The sequence below is a fragment of the Vigna angularis genome, chromosome 2, assembly GCF_016808095.1.
Source record: "Vigna angularis cultivar LongXiaoDou No.4 chromosome 2, ASM1680809v1, whole genome shotgun sequence".
Lineage (NCBI taxonomy): Eukaryota > Viridiplantae > Streptophyta > Magnoliopsida > Fabales > Fabaceae > Vigna > Vigna angularis.
In genome coordinates this window covers 42,608,028-42,632,742 of record NC_068971.1, presented here as the reverse complement: position 1 = coordinate 42,632,742, position 24,715 = coordinate 42,608,028, and the positions used below count along the sequence as shown (strand labels likewise).

The 24,715-nt window shown below is 32.6% G+C and overlaps 1 protein-coding gene across 1 annotated transcript; it reads left to right on the top strand.

Annotated features, from left to right (window-relative positions):
• The first annotated feature begins 5,845 nt into the window (after positions 1-5,845).
• On the top strand, positions 5,846-13,677 carry LOC108323231 (pleiotropic drug resistance protein 1). The gene is made up of 24 exons (XM_052872311.1): positions 5,846-6,547; positions 6,663-6,783; positions 6,875-6,963; positions 7,073-7,157; positions 7,266-7,425; positions 7,536-7,612; positions 8,203-8,256; positions 8,339-8,429; positions 8,517-8,818; positions 8,918-9,199; positions 9,289-9,605; positions 9,728-9,888; positions 9,975-10,078; positions 10,161-10,317; positions 10,397-10,522; positions 10,632-10,765; positions 10,840-11,172; positions 11,495-11,785; positions 11,871-11,954; positions 12,061-12,194; positions 12,359-12,586; positions 12,677-12,848; positions 12,999-13,253; positions 13,339-13,677. Exons 1-24 carry the CDS (start codon positions 6,240-6,242, stop codon positions 13,603-13,605), a joined length of 4,332 nt encoding a protein of 1,443 aa, XP_052728271.1. The 5' UTR covers positions 5,846-6,239; the 3' UTR covers positions 13,606-13,677.
• Positions 13,678-24,715: the final 11,038 nt, after the last annotated feature.

Sequence of the window (24,715 nt, the reverse complement as noted above, 5' to 3'; positions counted from 1 at the left end):
CCATCTCCAGATAAACCCTAATTTCTCTCCAAGAAACCCTAGCCGCCGCACCATCTAGCGTTGTCACCGCTATCCTTGCCGGCAGCCGTCCTGTCCAACGCATCACACGCCACCACCAAAACCATGCGACAAGAACATGAGAAATCCTAGGTCTCCACAGTTTGCTTGCAAGTCTGGTTGTGGTTGCAAGTGGAGGCAAGCAGCGGCGCGATTAGTGGTGGAGAAGAGTGGCGTTTCGCGATAGCAGTTGGCGATTTGGCTGGTGGTTAGTGGTGGACGATTCTGTGGTGGAGATTAGAAGGCAGTGCTGCTGACGCGACGACGATTTGGCTGGTGCGAGGGTGAAATGGTGAAGATTTGTGGTCGCGGCATAGCAAGGGATCGCGTTGGGTAGTGACGCGAGAACGAAGGTGAGATGCGAAGGTGATGGAGGTGCAATAGAAGGGAGAAGACGCTTTAATGGTGGCGCGTGATGTGTTGGAGAGGACGACTGTCGGCGAGGATGACGGTGACGGCCCTGGATGGTGCGGCGGTTAGGATTTTTTGGAGAGAAATTAGGATTTGTCTGGAGATGGTGATGATGATGTGATAGAAACTTTTTTAAACTCTTTTTTTAAATTAAAAAATCATTTAAATCCATCTATTTACACCGTTATGTTTTTAACGATACCATTTTATAGCAAAATATGAGGTTTTACTGAACTTTTTAAAAAAAATAAGATTACTGAAAATATTATAATCAATAAACACTTAATTAATAGTTCACAACAAATAATAATAAATTTAAGATCCTCTAAAGTTCGAGAACTTTCAATTGACACATTAAAATATTTATAAAATAATGAGATTATAAAATTATGAAATTATAATTCTTTTAATATTTTTAATTGAATGTGAAAATATTATAATTAATAAACACTTAATTAATATTTCAGAACAAATAATAATAAATTTAAGACCCTTGGAAGAACTTTCAATTGACACATTAGAAAATTATAAAATTATTGTAAAATTATAAAATTATGAGATTATAAAATTATCAAAATATAAATTTTAAAATTATAAAATTATAAAGTTATAAAACAATTAACATGTGAAAATTCAACCGGTTGTATCTTAACAACCATGTCAGTCATTCCACATTCACCTCGTTAACAAAAAAACATTAACAAATTGCCTTATGAACTCAATTGAATATTGAGTACTGTAAACCATAAAATTAATTAGCAACTCTATTAAAATTATCAATTTATGAGAGACTTAAAATATAATTAAGTCTTTAAATAATAAATTATTTAAACTAATTTGTAATAAATAATAAATATATATAATAATAATAATAAATAATACAATAAATATAATTAATGATAATAAATTATTCGTAATAAATGTTAATAAATTATAATAAATAGTAGTTAATTATATAAATAAATAAACAGTAAATTGTACAAATAATAATTACTATCTTATTCAAATTCAATATTTATAGTTAATGATACACAAACAATATGATATAAGTTGAAATGATCAGATTTGATAACAAAATACATTTATTAGATGATACATGTCTAAATGATCTCAACAATCAAATGATTCAAGCTTATCATAATCATAAAAAGTTTTCACCTATACTCATAAGACTATATAATATGATGAATTTATCATATGATCAATATAGTAGAATAAGTATAAAAGCACACAATATATAAGTGTTTTCATAAATTTATTCATATATTAACAGGTAAGTAAGTATCTCCACTAAAAATGGCAATAGGTCGAGTCGAGTATGGATAATGTCTATTCGCAACTCGATCTGCAAAAAACAAATCTAATCTGCAACTTGTTCGTTACCTGTATAGATATTTGCTTAAAAAATACCCGCGGGTACCTGCGGATACTGCAAAAAATTTTAAAAATATATTTTATATATTTTTAAATAAAATTTAAATAAAATTACAAAAAATATATATAATAAAATATAGGATTAAATATGTACCTTACTTTGAAAGAAAGACTAAAAACAAATTCGCTTGATAGTTTATGTAACATCCCAAATTCTCACATTAATGTAACATCCCAACTTTTCACATTAATGTAACATCCCAAATTTTCACACTTGATAATTAACATTACATTTACGGTAACATTCCGTAATCTCACCCTTTAAAATTTCCTAGTTGATATAAGTCTATACATGTAAAAAGATTCTAATTATAGTTCTTCTACTCCTCCCTTTCCTTGGTACTATGTGAGGCGACATTCCTTCATCTGCTCCCGTATAACGAATTATACGATCATCGCACATACCCAAACACAAAAACACAAACAAGTAGGGTGAGCTAACATGCAACAACTCATTTATAAGACATGCATAATTACTTCGATACAAACATCATATAATAATTATGTCAGACACCCTCATACCATCGTACCACAATTCCTATTAGACATTCGTCCCACAATACCCAATAAATACCATAATACTTAATAGACATTCATTCCATAATACCCAATAAACACTCATCCCACAATACCAATAAACACTCATTCCACAATACCCAATATACACTCATCCCACAATACCCAAATAAACACTCATTTCATAATACCCAATAGGCACTTATCCCCACGATATTCAATAGGCACTTATCCCAACGATATGTTGATGAGCGATACAACAGAAGGTTTTTCACTTGTGATGTCATTCTTAGTCCCCTCACTATGTCCAAAACCGGCACATAGACCAGGACATTCTGCCCTCCATACCATTCATAATGTTAGTCCCCTCACTATGTCCTAAACCGGCACATAGACCAGGACATTCTGCCCTCCATACCATTCACAAGGTTAGTCCCCTCACTATGTCCTAAACCGGCACATAGACCAGGACCTCCTGCCCCTCTCACCACATAATTCATCATTCTCTACTTGAGACTGATTGTTTATTAGAGTATCAGGATAACCTCCAACTTCATGACCCTCAACATCAACATATACGCACATACCATGTCATTACAGAACCTCTCCACGAAACTCATACAATGCTCACATTCCTTAACTCATATTATACCATTACGAAATCTACCCATAATCCTCATACACCTACCATGACATTACAGAATCTCTCCGCGAGACTCATACCATACTCACATTCCTCGACTCATATTATACCCTTACGACATCTCCCCGTAATACTCGTACATGTTCAGATGCATAAATTCAAATCAAATAAACTTCAATCATTTCAGAAATCATACAAACTGAATATATTCCAACTAGATATATTACATGATAATTTAACAGTACATAATCTGTACACAAGATTTAAGTTAAAAACCTGTCGAGTAGACTTCCAGGAAAGAGAGGTGCGTCACAATGGACAACTTAAGTACCAAGTCTTTCCTTAGCCAAAGTGTTCCTCAACTAGTTTTTAACAAATTTCTTATTAACAGATTCAAAACAACAGCATATAATATTTACACCGAATATCAATATAGATAAACACACAGTAAGCATTAACAATATTCATACATAATTTCAAGACATGAATAGTAATAAAACAGTACTAAATCATAATATAAAAGCTTAGAAAAATTAGCTCCCATACCTCTATTCCAGACTTAATCTCCTGCTCCGAATTTGTTTCCCCGAAAACTCTTCAGAACCTCTACTCTTCTTGCAACTAAAAATTTCTCCCTAACTATTTCTTCTCTATTTCTCAAGCTCTCACTTGATTCCTCTTCTCTTGGTGCAAAATACCCTTCCCTCCCATGGCTATTTATAGTAAAAAAAAAATTTACTATTCCTTAATATTTTAATATTATTTATTATTTTAATATTATTTAAAAATAATATTTCAATCATTTTCTCACCAAATCTGATCCTAATTTCTACCTACTACTTACTTCCATGCTAAGGAATCCAAATGCTGAAAATTTATTTTTACTATTTACTTTTTACTATTTACTATTTACTTTTTACTATTTACTATTCATTATTCACTTTTTACTATTCGATTTTCTTAAAAAAAAAATACTAAATAAGTTATCAAAAATTTTAACCTCTCCTTATAAAATTACTATAATTTTATATCCAAAATTTATATTTTTCTATCCATTAAAATTATTATTACTAATAAAATACTAAAATTTACTATAAATATTTTTCATGGGTCTTACAGTTTAGGAACTAAAAACATATTTAACTTAAAATATAAAGTAAATTAAATATAAATTAAAATTTAATTTTAATTAAATTTAACTTAATAAAATAAAAATTAATTTTAATTTTTAATTAAATTTAATTTTAAAAAATAAAAATTAATTTTTTATTATATTTTGTGGGTAGGAATACTCACGGAAGAGATAGTTTAATAATTTTATCCATGAATATCGTACCTGCAGATTTTTCTTTTCCATCCTAATATGTCCATACATATATACTAGACAAGTCTCTTTAACAATATTTGTTTGCTTCTAGTTTTACAAACAAATATAAAATTACAAACAATCACTATTGTACATTTGTATGATCTATCTTTTACATTTTTAAATTGTTTTGACTTTACATTCTTCCATAGCGTGTATAACATTTGTATGTTTACAAATTCTACTCGCTACAATTATATCCTCTACTATTTACATTTTTGGGTGCATCATCTAACTTTTATATTTTTATAATTTACCACTTTTTTACATCATTTAACCTTTGTTAGACTCTACCTTTTACACTTTTCTCCAAGATTTATCATTTGTAATATTAGAGTAGTTTATTTAATATCTTCTATCTTTTTTACTTTTAGAAAACTTACTCTTTATAATTTTTTTACTATCTAACTAATATTTTATGTAAAATTTAACTCAAAATTATTTATTTTGATACTCTCAATCATAATATATTGTTTAAAACAGTTATATACAATATACTTTATTAAAAATATATTTAAATAACTTAAATTACATTCTTATCATAAAAACAATCATATTATTATTTAATTTTATTAAATAAAATACTTATATTAAATTATAATTTTTTAAAAAAAATTCAAATTAATATAATAAAAATAATATAATTTTTAAAAAACCTGTGCCGGGTCCACATGCTAGTATAGGAATAATAAAAAGATCAACATTAAATCATGCATTAAACATTCCATGACTTAACGCAAACTACCAGTTTAGCTTTGAAATAAAGTAGTACGTTTCAAACTAAACTACCAAAAATTGACTCATTTTGTTAAAGAAAACAACCATAATAAAATTGAAAATTTGTAAAACCACACAAGTAGAAAATTAAACAAAAGTTCTCTTTTCAGTCCTACTTACACCGTTTTGATAAATATTAGAAAGAAAAGTGCTTTAGTAATTTGCAAAAAAAAGTAACCCATGAAAACAAACAATAATTATGCCTTTGGAAGTGTGATCCCAAGCTTTTATGAATAATACCTTCTTTCTTTTCTTTTGTAATAGTTTACTCTACCCAGTTTAAGGAATCTCCTTCTAATTATGTTTATTTCATATCACAAGACCTGAGAATCAAATCCTTTAGGCCGAAAGTGTTTACTATTCATGCCAAGCTGTTGGTGTCTCTCATCAGTTTTCACATAAAAAAAGTATGTTCTGCTGTCTATGAAAAAAAAATACATAAAAATATCAGAAGTATAAGTTGTCCTTCCATATAGAAATATAACCTTTCTTGCACAAGGAAAGTACTATGTTTACGTTACAAATTGAAGAATAAAAATATATTTATTAATGAGTAAGGTCAACTCCATTTTGATACATATCTTATTAAAATATATAGGGTCTCCATTTCCCATATGTCTCACAGGTAATACTTCTTTTATTCAACATTTCTGTGGTGTGAAGTAATAAAATAGTGTAGCATCTTCACCGCATCAAGGTGGCCACACATGGTTGTGATCTCCCAACCATTTTCGACGTATATCTCTGTTCTAATGAACTTTACAAAACTTGTTCGCAGATATGCATATGTTGCCACCTCGAAACCCACCCACCATATTTGACCCTGCTAAAAATGCATGCTTTTAATTCCTTCCTCAATCTCCATACATATATATCGCGTGTCTCGTTAAGGGAAAGGAATGAGATCCTTTTAACCACTTAAAAACATCGGCAAAGCAAACTGAGAATGTTTTTGTTTCTGGGTAACAGTTACTAGGTGCAGCGGTGGTTGCAGTGTTTAAGGTTGTATTTTGTTTTGTTTTTTTGTCTGGTTAAATGGAGAGTGAGGGTAGTTTCAGGAATGGCAGTTCATCCATTTGGAGGGACAGTGATGCGGATATCTTCTCAAACTCATTCCACAGAGAGGATGATGAAGAGGCTCTCAAATGGGCTGCCATTCAGAAACTTCCCACCATTTCCCGTATGAGGAAAGCTTTGCTCACTTCATCCGAAGGGAGAGTGGATGAGATTGATGTGCACAAACTTGGGTTGCAAGAAAGGAGAGTCTTGCTTGAAAGACTGGTGAGAACTGCTGAAGAGGATAATGAGAAGTTTTTGCTCAAGCTAAGGGAACGTATTGATAGGTGATATTTTCATTCTCTTTTCTTCTTGATTAATGAAGATGTGTCTTTGATCGAATTGAACTCATGGATGGCTTCTTCTGCTCCTATTTTTCTTCTTTGGATTTGATGATATCAGAGTTGGAATTGATCTTCCTGCTATAGAGGTTCGGTTTGAGAACTTGAATGTCCAAGCAGAAGCTCGTGTAGGAAATAGAGCTTTGCCTACCTTCACTAACTTCATGGTTAATATTTTGGAGGTGAGTATTGCTACCAGCTTTCGTGTATATACATGACCTTACACAAGGAGTTCTAACTTGTTAATTTGGTTTCACTTTTTCTCCTTAAAAGGGTCTGTTGAACTCTCTTTGTATTCTACGAAGTAGCAAACAACATATACGTATTCTCCAGGATGTTAGTGGAATAATAAAGCCTGGCAGGTAACAGTGAAAGTTGTGTTCTATATAACTATTGGTAGACTAGATCCGTATACCGTAATTGGATAGCCTCTACGGAACCAATATAATGTTTCCATTTCCTCCTGTTCAGAATGACATTACTTTTGGGCCCTCCGAGTTCCGGAAAAACCACACTATTGTTGGCCTTGGCAGCAAGACTTGATCCAAAGTTAAAGGTTGGGGCATCAAAGAAAATGAATTTGTTTGTTCGAAAGATATTTTCATGTGTTTTTTTTTATTTTTAATCTTGTATCTCATGTAATATAGTGTGGTTTCTTGGTCAGTTTTCTGGAAAGGTGACTTATAATGGTCATGGGATGGATGAGTTTGTACCCCAAAGAACTGCAGCATATGTCAATCAAAATGATCTTCACATTGCAGAGTTGACGGTCAGAGAAACCTTGGCCTTCTCAGCAAGAGTTCAAGGAGTTGGAACTCGTTATGGTTAGTATGCCCATAATGACTTCTGTTTAAATTCAATGTTGAAAACACATGCTAACATTGTCCGTGAAATTTAAGGTTTGATGATGTGTAAAAACTATGGCTTTATGCAGATTTGCTTGCAGAATTGTCCAGAAGAGAAAAACAGGCAAATATCATGCCTGATCCAGATATTGATGTCTACATGAAGGTAATAGAGTCCATCACTTATAAGGAATGTGTTTTCCCATTTGCCTTTTTATATTGCTGATTACTGATAACCGTTCAAACCAAAGAGAGGAAAGTATAACAGCTTACAGCTTAGCAATTGTACTATTATAGCTGTTCAACTTCTTGCTATTGATTGCTAAATTTCTCATCCAGAAGAATTTTCTTTTGAAGAAAACGTAAGTGACAAATTAGATGTACGAAAAGCAAAACAGAGAAGTGGCTAATAATTTCAGTTACCATTAGAAATAATGTGGAGGTAAAGAGAGTAGAAAAGAATGAACACAGATTTCACGTAGAAAACTCTTCACAGAAAGTAAATTATGGGCAGAGGATAAACAGTTTACTATATTGAAAATCGACTATATTATTGCATATAAAAGTTCTAGCACAAGAGCATACTCAAAACTATTTCATCACCAAATTGGTTGCACCTCCAAGCTTTTGGGCCAGGCCAAAAATTAGGGGCACCAACTCCAACAGTTGCCATCTCGATTAGTTATAGTTGAAACGGCAGTTTCTTTTTTTCCATACAGATATTAAGTGGTTGTCCTTTTGACTCTTAATACTCAGGCTGTAGCAACTGAAGGCCAGAAGGCAAATTTGATAACAGATTACATCCTAAGGGTATAAATATTTTTTCTAAAGCTTCTCCAATTATCATGATTCATTATGATATTTTCTTTTAGTGACTCTTTTCTATTTGCAGATTTTAGGACTTGAAATCTGTGCTGATATTGTTGTAGGAAATGCAATGTTAAGGGGAATCTCTGGTGGACAAAAGAAACGCCTTACAACAGGTACAATAACGAAGTGTACTAACTTTGTACTACTCAATAAAATGAATCTATGTGAGAAATTTAATAATTATAAACTTGTAAATGCAGGAGAGATGCTGGTTGGACCAGCTAAAGCTCTATTCATGGATGAAATATCTACTGGTCTGGATAGCTCAACCACCTTCCAGATTGTGAACTCACTCAAGCAATCTGTTCACATTCTCAAAGGAACCACAGTGATCTCACTCTTGCAGCCAGCGCCGGAGACTTACAATCTTTTTGATGACATTATTCTACTCTCTGATAGTCATATAGTGTACCAGGGTCCACGCGAATATGTGCTTGAATTTTTCGAATCAATGGGTTTTCAGTGTCCTGAGAGGAAAGGTGTGGCAGATTTTTTGCAAGAAGTAAGTGTCCTTGTGTATTGTCTCAACAATGTAAACTGTCTGCAAAAGTTCAAGAGAGTTTTATAAATTTAATTTTGGCCATTGATTACTATGCTATAGGTAACATCAAGGAAAGATCAAGAACAGTACTGGGCACGAAAAGATCAACCTTATAGATTTATCACAGCCAAAGAGTTCTCAGAGGCACTCAAGTCATTTCATGTTGGGAGAAGCCTTCGTGAAGAACTTGATAGGGAATTTGACAAGTCTAAGAGTCACCCAGCGGCTTTGACAACCAAAAAGTTTGGAGTGGGGAAATGGGAACTGTTAAAAGCTTGCTTATCAAGAGAATATTTACTTATCAAACGCAATTCGTTTGTTTACACCTTCAGGCTGAGCCAAGTAGGTTCTGAAATTAGAATGGTTCATTTTATTGGCATGTCATCTAAAGCTTTTATTATCTTACACTGATAGCTCCCCCCTCCTTTTAGCTTGCTGTAATGGCATTTATTACCATGACCATCTTCCTCCGGACTGAGATGCGCAGAGACTCAGTGGCTGATGGCGGGATATATGTGGGTGCATTGTTCTATTGCCTTGTTGTGGTTATGTTCAATGGACTTGCTGAACTTTCCATGGCCGTTTTAAGGCTTCCTGTTTTCTACAAGCAAAGGGATAATCTGTTTTTTCCTTCATGGGCATATGCTCTTCCTGCATGGATCCTAAAAATCCCTATGACTTTTGTGGAAGTTGCTGTTTGGCTATTCCTAACCTACTATGTCATTGGATTTGATCCAAATATAGGAAGGTAAAAAGAAGCTTGTTTTTATACATACTCTGCAATCATGTTCGTAGATCTTTTCTAGTCTCATTTTCTACTTGAACCTTGCAAATAAAAAATGACATGCATTTTATGTCTACATAATGCAGGTTTTTTAAACAATACCTTGTTCTTTTACTAGTGAACCAGATGGCTTCCGCATTGTTCCGATTTATTGCAGGAATTGGGAGGGAATTGAAAGTAGCTTTAACTATGGGGTCATTCACGCTAACCGTCCTTTTTGCTATGAGTGGTTTTATCTTATCAAAAGGTACCATGGATACAAAATAGATCAATGCCATACTTTCCATTATGTTCTACCCTAACAATGCACTTTTGTTCTCTTTATGCCCCCAGACAACATAAAAAAATGGTGGCTATGGGGCTTCTGGATATCACCTATGATGTATGGACAGAATGCTTTGGTAAATAATGAGTTCCTTGCAGAGAGATGGAGACATGTAAGTTTTTAAATAATATATACTTGTATGTCTTCTTCATTATATAAATAGCATGACATTTGAACATAATTTCTTATGGTAGGTTCTACCAAACTCTACGGAGCCTCTTGGAATCGAAGTTTTGAAATCACGGGGATTCTTCGTTCAATCGTATTGGTTTTGGATAGGCGTTGCGGTTTTGATTGGATACACATTACTTTTCAACTTTGGCTACATCCTTGCTCTTACGTATTTGAGCAGTGAGGATCTTCAACTTAAATATACAATAAACCATATAAGGTAAATCTATCTATTAATGTGATAAAATTGATTTTGCAGCACCTGGGAAGCAACATGCTTTTATATCCGAAGAACCTGAAAACAATGAGCAAAATGGTGCTAGTAATAAAGGAACTGATGTGATGAGATCCATAAAATATAACGTTACCGAACACTCAACTAAAGGTACTTCTTCTCTTAACAACAGATAACATAGTCAAGTCTAGATTTGTATTAGTTCATTTTCAATCCACATTACGTCTAATGGATAACGCTGGAACTACTTCGATCACAGTGAGAAAGGGCGAAAGTATATGTGGAAATACACCTTCTCATACTTTACCCACTGGAAATAGAGGAATGGTTCTTCCTTTTGAATCACATTCTATAACCTTTGATGAAGTAACATATGCTGTGGACATGCCACAGGTAATTTAGAAACAAAACAAACCATTTGAAAACTCTCGCATTTACTCTGATTAAAAATTATCAAACACTTGCAGGCAATGAGGAACGAAGGAGTTGTTGAGAATAAATTGGTTCTTTTGAAGGGTGTCAGTGGATCCTTCAGGCCAGGTGTTCTCACTGCTCTAATGGGTGTCACTGGAGCAGGCAAAACAACTCTGATGGATGTTCTTGCTGGTAGAAAAACTGGAGGATATGTTGGAGGGAACATCACAATCTCCGGGTATCAGAAGAAGCAAGAAACATTTGCAAGAATTTCAGGATACTGCGAGCAAAACGACATCCACTCTCCTCATGTCACTGTGTATGAATCCTTGGTTTATTCAGCTTGGCTCCGATTGTCTCCAGACATCAATGCTCAAACCAGAAAGGTTGGTATCTAAATGTTAAGCCTTTTACTGTCTTTCAGGCTTATTCATTTTAGTTTAACCATCTCAGTCATGCTGCATTCTTGTCTAATCTGACTTATTGAAACAATCTAGTACTATTGCCTTTTCTGGATTGAGTTGTGTCAAACCCATACATTAAAGTTTGCAAGTAAATTTTCTCAGTAATTTGTAAGCGCCAAAACTGGAATCAATTAACATTCATGATTGGAAGTATTAAGTCATACATAATGAAGGAAACAAGATTATGTGTGTCAAAAAAAAAAAGACCAATTCGATGTTTGACACTGATTAATGTGGTTTGCAGATGTTCATTGAGGAAGTCATGGAACTTGTGGAATTGAAATCACTAAGGCACGCAATAGTCGGATTGCCAGGTGTTGATGGTCTCTCAATAGAGCAACGTAAAAGGTTGACAATTGCGGTTGAACTTGTGGCAAATCCTTCCATAATATTCATGGATGAGCCAACCTCTGGGCTAGATGCAAGAGCAGCAGCTATTGTCATGAGAACGGTTAGAAACACTGTAGACACTGGAAGAACAGTTGTTTGTACCATCCATCAGCCTAGCATAGACATATTTGAATCATTTGATGAGGTGAAAAACAGAACCAGTTCAGCAAATTTATTCTGCTCTCTTCCATAACCATGTTTCTAACCTTTTTTGTCACAACAAAATGCAGCTTTTACTGATGAAGCAAGGAGGGCAAGAGATATATGCGGGCCCACTTGGACATCGTTCTTCCAATTTGATTAGTTACTTTGAGGTAAAAGTAGAAATGCTATGAAAATAAGGGATACTGAACTCATGTTTTGCTTCAAATCGTTATCTTCATGCAAAAGTTTCACTCTTGTCATGCTTTTATTCTGAAGGAAATCCAAGGTATCAGTAAGATTAAAGATGGCTATAATCCTGCAACATGGATGTTGGAAGTCACAAGTTCAGCAAAAGAATTGGAATTGGGGATTGATTTTGCCGATGTGTACAAACATTCAGAGTTATACAGGTATTTCCAGTTGTATATAGTTCAATAAAACTACAAACTCGAAAGTAATCTGATAGAAAGCACTTAAGGTCTAAAAGTTCAATAATATTTTGTTTATTATTAGAACTATTTTCAGTTCAGAAGTAGAATGGTTGCTAATATATGATCTTTGGCATTTGCCTCAGGAGAACCAAAGCACTTGTTAAAGAATTGAGTACTCCATCTCCTGGTTCGAAAGACCTTTATTTTCCTTCACAGTACTCAACTTCCTTCTTCACCCAATGCATGGCTTGCTTGTGGAAACAACATTGGTCTTACTGGCGCAATGCTCAATACACTGCCCTAAGATTTCTATACACAACTACTGTAGCTGTTTTGCTTGGGAGCATGTTTTGGAACCTTGGCTCCAAAATGTAAGATCAAACAAGAAACTTGGACATGAAAATCTCATTTCTTTTGTTGCTGTTTGATCAAACATGAAATTTCCCCATCAATTATTGCAGTGAAAGGCAACAAGATCTTTTCAATTCAATGGGCTCCATGTATGCTTCTGTGATCCTTCTTGGTGTTAAGAATTCTAACTCAGTGCAGCCAGTAGTTGCTGTTGAGCGGACAGTGTTTTATAGGGAAAGAGCAGCTGGAATGTATTCAGCTTTTCCATATGCTTTTGCTCAGGCAAGCAATTCCACCTTTTGAATACATCTCTTTTATTTCAGTATTAGATATCATCCTAAATCACAATATTGCCAACACTTGATATAGAAAGTAAATGAAAAATAATTTACCTCTGCATTTCTTTCTTTCTAATCTATATTTCTGTTGCAGGTTGTGATTGAGCTCCCATATGTACTTGGACAGGCTGCAGTCTATAGCATTATAATTTATGCAATGATTGGTTATGAATGGAGTGTGGCTAAATTTTTCTGGTTTCTATTCTTCATGTACTTTTCCTTCCTGTACTTCACCTACTATGGAATGATGGCAGTGGCAATGACCCCAAACCAACACATCTCCACTATAATTTCTGCTGGGTTTTATTCAGTGTGGAATATCTTCTCAGGATTCATAGTTCCACGGCCTGTAAGTTTCTTCCTCCTTTCATATTTATAAGCATATAGAAGGTAGAAAATTTATTATATTGTTCATTTTTGGCATGGTCTAACAGAGGATCCCAGTATGGTGGAGGTGGTACAGTTGGGCAAATCCAATTTCTTGGAGTTTGTATGGATTGGTGGCTTCACAATACGGAGATATAAAGCAAACCATTGAATCCACTTCTGGGACAACAACAGTGGAAGACTTTGTGAGAAGTTACTTTGGTTTCAGGCATGATTTTCTTGGAGTGGTTGCAGCTGTGATGATTGCATTCACATTGGTTTTTGCATTGGTCTTTGCTGTATCAGTGAAGATGTTTAATTTCCAGCGGCGTTAGGAAACCATTCCAGTATTTTGTATAGAAATGTTGAATATAACATTTGTAAGAAAATATCTTATAGTGTATTTATTATTTATCAATTAAATGTATCTTACTTTCTATAAAAATATTAGATTTTCAAATGTGAACTTAAGTTTTATATTGAATAAAAAAAACATATTATAAAAGGAAAATATATTTTTTTTAAGATTATGAGTTGAAGATGATATTAATATTATATATGAACTTAGATTTATGTGCTATTAGCGTTGTAAGATTATGTTATGATCCATTTTTCATTTCTTTTCTGTCACTTTATCTTTCACCAATCGTAATTACAAGAAGTTCCTATGTGTCTCTTATATTCAACTAGTGTCATCTTAACCTTTTCATTTTATTTTTTTCTTATTTTTTTTAGGTTTAATACCTATTTTAATCTCTACTTTTATGGGTTTGGTTCAAAATGATCCTACCTTTCAAAAAAAGTTCAGTAAGACTCCGTAATTTATTAATAAATGTTCATTCTGATCCTTTTCGCTCACACCGTTAAAAACCTAACGGTGCAAATGCTACCGTGGTGCAACCTTACTGAGTTGTCAAGTTTGATGAATACGTGGATGTTACATTGTGTAAATATTAAAAAAAATTTAAAATGACACATCAGCTTCATCTTCCACTTTCACTGTGAATTTAGGTTTTTTCCCACGTGACATTAGAGGTCGTCGTCTCCTTCTTCCTCCCCCTCTCCCTCTCCCTCTCCCTCTCCCTCTCCCTCTCCTCCCCACAATAAAAAGCAAGGGTTACATAACTGTCGCTTGCTTTTTCTACCTTTTTCTTGGTTTTAAGCTGTTACAGCTTTTTTGTTGAAGCTTGAATTTGTAAACAGGTAGCTTTGGCAAAACAGAAAGTTGATGAATATATTTACTCTTAGTTGATACAACAAAGTGGCACCCAACAGTCAGCGTAAGTATTTTCCATATGATTTGGGTCCATTCAAATTGTAAAATTTTCCAGTCAACAAGAAACAGCTACTCCACTGTAATAATTAAGATCTTTCTATAAAAGTTTTTAACCCCATTCTAAAGGTGTCATTTTATAGTTCATTGATAGTGTAAAATTGTTTAAGTCTGCATTGTGGATTAAAACCAATAAATTATTTTTTAAGTGATTTATTACTTCATTCTGAGATTCAAAACTTTTAATGAACTTTTCGTGTCTTAAAATTATGTACCCTTACCAATGAGCAGAAAATTGTAAACTGCAAAACAATTTGTTGTTTAAGTATACTTAATGAGATTTTGTTTTTATAGTAGTGTTTTTGTTTGGATCTTATATATTTTTTGTTGAATATCCATTCCTTTATTCAGGCGAACTAGTTCTTTGAAAACAACACGAAACCATATTATAAAGAGTCCAGCCAATTTTGTAATGTGAGGCTTCATATCCACATAATTGATGTTAAAGGAAATTAACAATGTTATTTTTGCAATTTTGAGTTCACCTGTACATTTGGGTTTATTAAAGTACATTCCATGAATGAGTCCACACATCAAAAGAAATTGCACTAATTACTGAGACATTAAAAGCACAATGAAAAATGTTAAGAAATCGAAACCCTAGAAATCGAATCAGCGACGCATCTTCTTGGGCGAGGTTTCGGTTCAAATAAAGCTTATTCTCCATTTTCCAGCGAAGACTGAGTTTCTGAGTTTTTGGGATTTGGGGTTTCCAGAGTTTTTGTGCACAAAGAGATTAGGGCGTGTGAGAGTGAAAAATAAGAGGGTTTTGCTCTGATATTTGTATCCCTCTTCATCGGAGTCGGAGTGAAAGTGGAGGTGGGAGCCGACGGAATCAGAGTGGGAGGGAGAGGCGTTCTTGGAAAGCTGGTGGAGGTGGAAGCTGATGTGTCATTTTAATTTTTATTAATATTTACACAGTGTAACGTCCACGTATTCATCAAACTTGACAACTCAATAAGGTTCCGCCACGGTGGCATTTGTTCCGTTAGGTTTTTAACGGTGTGAGCGAAAAGGATGAGACTGAACATTTTTTAACAAATTACGGGATCTTACTGAACTTTTTTGAAAAGTAGAATCATTTTGAACCAAACCCATAAAAGTAGGGACCAAAATAGGTATTAAACCTTTTTTTTATTGCTTGAAAGAACTTAGGTTGGTGGTACTAAAAGGTTTAAAAAATAATTCTGATGTATTATTTTAAAGAGTAGAATACCACATATATATATATATATATATATATAAAGATCCTATAATCTGTCATCTATTAAAGAAATGACAACTGTACAAATTTGTACAAATTATAATAATATTTAAATTATAACTAACACAATATTTGATTGCCTAATATTCGTTAATAGAATAATTGGTATATCTTAGCACCCCCACTCAAGTTGGTGCATGGATATCATACACTCCCAACTTGAATAGAGACTCGTTAAACAATCTTCTTGACACTCTTTTGGTGAGAACACTAACCAACTGTAGTTTTGATCTTACAAAAGAAAATGAAATTATTCCAGCTTCAAGCTTCTCTTTGATGAAATGTCTATCAATTTCCACATGCTTTGTTTTATCATGTTGCACAAGATTGTGAGCAATTGCTATAGCCAAAGTATTGTCACAGTACAAACTCATAGCTTCATTTAGTCGAAAGTTAAGCACATTATATCTTAGCTAGCTTCATTTTCTGTCACTTTATCTCTCACCAAACGTGATTACAAGAAGTTCTTCTATGTCTTTTCTATTCAACCTGTGTCACCTTAGCCTTCTCGTTTCATTTTTCTCTTGCTTTTATTCTTGCCCGGAAGAACTTATATTGGTGGCAGCCTCTAAACACCGTAGATCTACATTTTGTTATCTATTGGCATAAACACACCAATATGTCAAAAATTTATATGGAAATGGAAGGACAAAAGGGAAATGGGAAACAGGAAAAATGGAGGAAGAAATGAACAGTTTGTGGGAAGAGGAAGGGTTTGGGTGTTAAAATTATAAGTTTTTGTTTTAATTTAAAAAGAAAAACAAAGTCAAAACAATTTCATTTTTGACAGGAAATTAGTATCATTAAAACAACTTTAATTAGAAATTATAATTAATATTTTCAAATGCTTAATACCATTGATGGTCCCAATTTTGTCAGTTTTGTTTGAAATGGTCATCATTTTTTAATGTTCAATGTAGTCATAAAGATTGTAATTTGTGTTCAATTTAATCGTTTTTGCAAACGTCGTTTAAATCGATAACGGCCAAATGTCCAGTTGTGCAATCAGTGAATGACGTAGACATTTTAACCGCGCCACCACCACTGGTGTTCATGTTCTTCGTCCAGCAACCACCCAAAAACACCACCAAAACCATCTTCCCCTTCCTTCACCATGGATCTCCATCAACGCCACTGCCTCTCCTTCTCAAGCCATCACCATGGCGGCCTAGTAGCTGTTGACCCAATTACTTGTTAGCCGTTGCTAGGACTCGGGTTCAATCCCCAAATCCCCGGCAACGGCGCCAAAAACTTGTTAGTCCAAAAACTTGTTGGGCTCGATTTCGGCAAGCGTACCGAATCGTTCAAGTAATAAACCGGTAAGACCGGGTATCGTTTTCCCAAGAGACTCGTAATACTAGAGAATTGTGCGATTAACAACTCATATAGACTCAAGAACATAACATCAATTTACAGAACAAGTGCAGAAACATAAATTCATACATGATTACAAGGTTGGACTTTGGTATTGAAGGCACTTGGAAATGGAAAAGACTTGAAATGGTATGAAATGACATTATTAAGGTTAGTTTTCACCAATGCACTCTTGTGTATGACTAATTTCATCTCCTCTCTATCAATTTACTAAAGTCAATCCACTAAAACACTCTAGCCCTAATCCCTTAGGTGAAAGAGCCTAGGTTTTCCTTATCAAACTCCAATCCCTTGGACAATCTAACAAGCAAACCCGCATTAAAGAGCTAGGATCTAAGACAACATGTGAATCATCTTCCATCCCTAGAATCAATGAACCACAAGGACTCCTATTTCAGTTCTGGGTTTCATCTTACGTCCCCATAATCCATAAAACCCCAAAATCAAGTCATGAACGTCCCCATTACATGCAAGCTTTAAGATCGGAAACAAGAATACTAGCAATTGATAGAAAAGGCATATATATAATCAAATCATTCAACAATTACACAAGAATTCAAAGGCTACAACTAATCCCAACAAGATGGGTTTGGTTCTCCATTTCCATGGAGAACCCTAAAGCTTACAAACATGGAAGATGGAAGAAGAAGGAGACCCAAAGGAAGAGGAGGAGATGTTCCCACAAGCTCCTCACGCCTTCCATGAGCTCCAGTCGTGAAATCGCACCTCCAAAGAACCAAAGACCCTTTCCCCTTCGCGTTTTAGGGTTAAATAGACTCTGTCTGCCACATCAGTAAAAATCGCGCCCGGCGCCCTCTGTCAGTCGGGCCCGGGCGCGAGCCTCTCGCAAAAAGTCGCACCCGGCGCCCCGTCGCGCCGGCGCGTATCATCTGGAAAAATTAAAATCTGACGACCGTCCTATTAGCTCCTGGACGAGCGTCCTAAATCTTGGACGAGCGTCCTCTTATCCCTCTGGACGAGCGTCCACTCTCTTGCAGGACGAGCGTCCTCTCTGCTAGCGGGACGAACGTCCACTTCTGCTAGCTGACGAACGTCCCATTCTGCTCTTCGCTAGACGAGCGTCCTGCCTGGCTGGACGAGCGTCCTCTTCTGCCTGGCTTGGACGAGCGTCCATTTCTGCCTTCTGGACGAGCGTCCGCTCGTGCTTCCACTTTGGACGAGCGTCCGCTCTTCTGCCTTCTGGACGAGCGTCCGCTCTCCTGGGACGAGCGTTCTTGCGCTGCTGATGGCGTTTCTTCGTGCTAATTTCTTGGTCCAGTTCTATACATTGTTGGAGACTCTTCCAAGCTCATTTTTAGCTACAAAATAAGGGATTATTGATGAAAGTACATCAAAGTAGCCAAAAACACAATTATATAGAAAACAAGACAAAACAAGAGGATTAAGCAAGTTATAAGTTAGAAAGGAGTTGATTTTGCTACTATAATGATGCTTAAAATATGGTAAAATTTAGCATTATCAGTAGCCAACCACAACAAACCTCGCATCAGGCCACACCACGAGAACAGTCTCCAAAATCATTGCCATCAACCATCCAAAGCTTCTTCTTCACGCGGTAAGCGGCGTTGTTCAAACTCTACTGTGAGGGCAAATTCCACCACCACGTGAACTTCACTTAGCCGCCGTCAATGCCGCATTGCCATCATCTCCTCCCTCGCGCCTCCACCGTCTTCGTAAACCTGCAGAAAACCCAAATTGCCACTATGGCGAGCTACAATCGCAAACTAGAATCGTGACAAAAATCCTTGCATCGTTCAAACCTCCATGGCTGCCGCGATACCACCCAGGCTACCACCACCTTTGCGCCCTCAACCCTAATCGCAGTAGCCTGCGAGAACCCACCTACATAGAAATCGTGCTTACAGTAGAGTTCCAGAGTTGTTTCTCCTTTGCGCGACTGACAAAAGCCCTTTCCCCCTTGCATTCAGAAACCCTAATTTTTTGGGTGGGAAAGGGGCTGCCACGTGGCAGTCCCTCATTGGCTGCGTCATGTTTCAGTCAAGGTAGGTCAGTAGTTAAATGACATGTCATTCACTGATTGTACAGTTGGACATTTAGCCGTTAACGATTTAAACAACGTTTGCAAAAATGACTAAATTGAACACAAATTATGATCTTTAGAACTACATTGAACATTTTAAAAAATTAAGATCATTTCAAATAAAACTGACAAAAATTGGGACCAACAGTATTAAGCCTTCAATTCATTAATGACTGTGTCAATTCTTATACAAGATTTAAAATTACTAATGAACTAATTTTTTTAATATAAGCATTTAATAGACAATTCAATTTCTAGAGTTTATAAAGATATTTCCAAACACAGTCACAAATAAAAATAATTCACATTAAACATGAAAATCAAATATTAACTTGAATTGAAAAAACATATATATTAATACTTATTCAAGAAAATGAACTAAGACACCTAACAACTATTTTAAACTTCAATCACGTATTTTCTTTTATTTTTATCTCTAATATGCAATTCATCTTTCTCTTCAATCCCAAAAGAGAAAAAATCATCATAGATGAAATAGGAAACCTAAGGAGAGGAGGAAGAGTTTTCCAGCGCTCCAAATCGTCTCTAAGTTTTTTTCAAGTAGCCTAGATGATTTTATTAGTTTAAAAATTGAAGAAAATCCAAAATTATTGGGAAAATATGATTAAATATTGACCTTTGTGTAATAGGACCGACAAACTTGTTCAACGGTTTCATTCTCGCTGGCAAGACTAAACAATCGATGTTTTTTAACTTGTAAGTCTCTAACGCGAGTCATGTTTTTATTCAATAACTCAAATACTGCAAGTTTAGACTGTTATTTTTGTCCAACATCTACTAACGTCTAATGATGCTTTTTTTTATCGTCCAGCAATCCATGACAATATAACGCTCAATGATTTTTCTTCTCACAAAAAATTTGCATTATCTCTTTTTACGATAATGGTATATTTTATTGCAAAATTTTTCTTGAAAATTTTACATTGAGTTTTCTATATTTTGTGATGAATTTATTTATAAGAAAAGTGTTTTTTAATAATAAAAATATATAAAATATATAATTATTTTCTAATTTTTCCTTCACCTTTGACCTCAATGGAAATTAGTTATACATTACTATTTTTATACAGTTTGTTTAATTTGTACTACAACTTTTCAAATTAAAAACAATTCTTAAAACATAAATATTAAGTACAATTTACTAATAATTTAACTCAAATTCACAAATAAATAAAGAAACTAAGAACTCAAAAAATATTGAACAGTAAACTTAAATCAGAGTTAGATATAAAATAAATAAATAAATTATAAATTTATAGTAAAGAATCATATTTGGCCAAAAATTTGGTGTACGAATTCAACTCTGCACTTTAACCCATACCCTGCTAGCACACTTTGATTCCCCTAGCTACTTAAAAGAACGGTTTGAACCGCCACTCCAAATTCTGATTTCGCCACCTGTTGCCTCAATTTCAATTCATACACCTAATTGAAATTATGGTTCAAAACCCAGCACTTCAATTTGCACGTGCCAAATCTTCAATTTCTTCACAATCACCCAATTTAGATCAATTATACGCATAAAACAAAATATTTTAATATCACAACTAACTTAAATGAACGAATGCACGTTTGATTAAGTAAAAAGCTATTTTAATTATACGCATCATCAGCCATTGACTGAGTGGCCTAGAACAAACGTATTAGGACTCGCATCAAAAAATCATTTAACCATACGCTTCATGTGATAGAACAATCATGAAAATTTAAAAACTTTAAATATAGTCTATAATCAAGTCTATAGATAAATATGATTATCAAATATTGAGTTATGATTAATTTTATACTAATTATAAATTTATTTTAAAATCTATAAATACGAGTTTAAGATAAAAAGATAAATAATTATATTTATTATAAAAATATTAACTTAAGTGTCGAAATAATCTTGACCAATATAATTTCACACGAGACTCGGAAAATTAACAACTTACAATAATCGAACCTGAAAATGATATCAGATGGATGTACAGTGAAAATACCGTATTAAAGTAATCAATATTTATGCCATGCCTCCTTTTTTTTTTGCCGTGTTTTGGTTTTTATCATATATATTATTATTTCATTTCTAGAACAATAATACGGGTGTTTATAAATTTTTAGATAATGTTTATGTTGAATATTGTGTATAGAATAAATAAAATGGAAATAAGAAAAAACTCACGTTAGGCAGGCGTTGTTGTTGAATTAAATTCAAAGATTCTGTCTTAATAGATTAATTTTATAGCCTAAAGTCAAAGGCCAAATTTAATTCAAAGTGAATAATAAGTATGATATGTTTTGTACTTATTTTTATTAATTATAATAATTAAGTCTGATAAACACTCCTCAGTCAACAATGATGTCGCCATTATGTGCATAGATGTCGTAATTGATGATAATGAAGTCAATATTTCCATACCATAATTAGGAACATACATATACATAAGTGATGATGAAATTTGTCGATCTCGGGGTTGACACATACATAACCCTACACACATCACATCATATCACATAACGTGTCGTTTTCGTTTTTACTTGTTATTTTTCTTATCCAACTTCCAACCAACATCACTGTATATATCAGCCTCCAACATCATTGCTTATGTAATGTAAGAGCAACCATATAACTTTCTATTAAAACTTAAATGTAAATCAAAGTTTCATATTAAAAAAATGAAAATACTTAATAAGAAAAAAGTTCCAAAATATATTTTTAGATCGTAATAATGGTTGACAAAATTTTGTAGTAACCATTTATTTTAGATCGTAATATTTTTTTATATTATAATAAAAAATAATAAAATAATTTTCAAATTGCTGTTTTAGAAGAGAAAAATTCCTGAAATTGAATTATGTTTTGTTCATACATTTGCTGTCCTTTTCTTAACATGGTAAGAAAAGCAAAATTACGTATTAAAAAATTCTATATCATTAAATTTATAAATAAGAAATTTAAACATGAATAAATTATTGAATTTAATTAGTTTAATTTAAATTATATCAAAATAAAAAAATTTAATGAATTAAGCTGTCGTTATTTAGAATTTAAACATGGTAACGTTTATCAATGACAGAATCATCTTGTTATGACTTAGTAGGTTAAAGCCTCAAAAATCACGTGATAAACATGTTTGAAAATTCTAGTGAAAAGACTATAAAGTGTATGCTTGTCTATTTTTTATTTTATCTTTGCTTTAAAAGTAAACTACCTTTCCCTACAATATTTTATTTTTCAAAATGATTTTAGATGATAATATTTTTTATTTCATAATATTGTTTTTTTATTAGTTTGTTAAAAAGGGATATTCTAAAAAATATTAAAATAGAAGTTTATAAGTATATGAGTATTTTATAAAGGTGGATAAAAAAGTGATGGAGTGAACATATATATTAAGGATATTATCTAGATACGTCTCTTTGATGTCTTATTTTTCAATTTTATTATTTTAGTAATTATTTTTTAAAACTTAAATAATTTTTCATTATAAAAAATTATTTACACTTTTATTATTTTAGTAACTATTTTTTTTAATTTAAATAGATAATCATAATAAAATAATTATTTACACAATATCATTTCTAATATTTTTTATTTCAATAACTAAAATTTATTTTATCTATAACTATATCTATAATTATATATACCTTTTATTTTTTTTTTCAATTACACTCTTTTAATTACTATTTTTAAAATTTAAATATTTTATAAATATTTAAAAATGCATATATGTTTGTGTATTGTAATGATACTAAATCATGAATATCAAACTTTAATTTTAATACTATTAATAAATATTTTGAAAAAAATTGGTCGAGAAGACACAATACTCATTAAACATGAATTCAATTCATGTATATAGTTGATATCTTTTTTAATTATAGTTTTATAGATTTTCTTTATACATAATGTTCAATTTTTCTTATCTACGAAATCTAAATCCATACTAAAAAAAAGTGAATGAATGTGCAGATTAAAAAAATAAGTTTTGTTTTGTGCAATAGAGAAGAAAACCATAATGATTTGTAGTTATGATTTACGAGAATAAATAGATGAAAAGTTGACTTCTTAATCGTACAATTCTTTAACAATTTTTTAAATGTTACGTTTTTATTTCTCTCATCTTATGTTTTGTCAGCAAGTTAATAAAAAAAATATTCTGATCCACTTAAAAAAAAGATAAATAAGTAATTTTACATAAAAAAAATAAAAAAATATACTTTTTTTTAAATATACGTGACGGTAATCAAACTAATGTTAATTTTAAATATAATAATTTGATATATAAATTATAATGTAATATGCTTTTTTAATAAAAATATATTTTTAACTTTTTTAAGTACAGTTATCACTTTAGAATATAGACCGGTTTATAAACTTTCGATTTAAACTTATTTAGGTCACGAGTTTAACTAATTCAGCTAAAAATACTTACACAATTTATGTTATACTTTTTTTTATATTTTACAAATGATTTAAAATAAAACATGCACTTTTAAAATAGAAGTCATAATAATAAATTTAGTTTCAATTTTAGATATATTAATTTGATATATTATATATATTTTAATACAATAATTTTCAAATGTTTAAAATATAATTATTGTTTTATCAAAATATATCGATTCATAAGTTACAAGTGAAGCCGACCTAAAGCATTAAGGCCTTGTTCACTTGAGTGGATTTGAGAGAGAGTAATTGAGGGAATTTGAGAGGATTTGAAAATAAATTTTGTTGTTGTTTATTTGAGTCAATTTGGAGGTAAGTGAGAATGAATTTGAAAGTAAAGTTTGTGAGAATTAGTGTAGGATTTGATTCACGTGAAAATTAAAAAATTTACTTTCAAATTCAATCTCATTTACCTCCAAATTCACTCAAATAATCAACAAAAAAATTTATTTTTAAATCCTCTCAAATCCCCTCAATTACTCTCCCTCAAATCCACTCAAGTGAACAAGGCCTAAGTTATGAACTAAATTAGTTGAACCAAAGATTATTATATTTAATTTAGGTTATAACTTTCTTTTTAGATCCCTAGATAGTTATCGACAGACAAGAATATTAAAAAAGTAACCGTTTGAAGGGAACTTAAGTATTAATTTACATAAAAAATTGATCTTGAAAAGAATCCAATAAAATAAGTAGTTAACAAGTAGTGAGTGATACCATTCAACTATACTCACCTTTTCCTTTTTTTACCATTGCCAATGTCCCCACCCATTTTAATAGTTTTAAGACCTTGCTTGATTTGGAAGATAGATTTAAATTAGAAAAATGATTCATGAACACTAAAGCAGAAAAGAGACTTAAAAAACAATATGATTAAAAAGTTAATTAATTTTATTAAATTAAATAATTAGGTAATATAATGAATGATCAAAATACTTTTAGTTAGTGTTTAATAAAAA

Excerpts from the sequence above, each read along its gene's own strand:
- LOC108323231 (XM_052872311.1), top strand. The coding sequence starts at position 6,240 with ATGGAGAGTGAGGGTAGTTTCAGGAATGGCAGTTCATCCATTTGGAGG. Across the intron at positions 7,426-7,535 it reads AGGAGTTGGAACTCGTTATG|ATTTGCTTGCAGAATTGTCC; the intron begins GTTAGTATGCCC and ends GGCTTTATGCAG. Across the intron at positions 8,430-8,516 it reads AAAGAAACGCCTTACAACAG|GAGAGATGCTGGTTGGACCA; the intron begins GTACAATAACGA and ends TTGTAAATGCAG.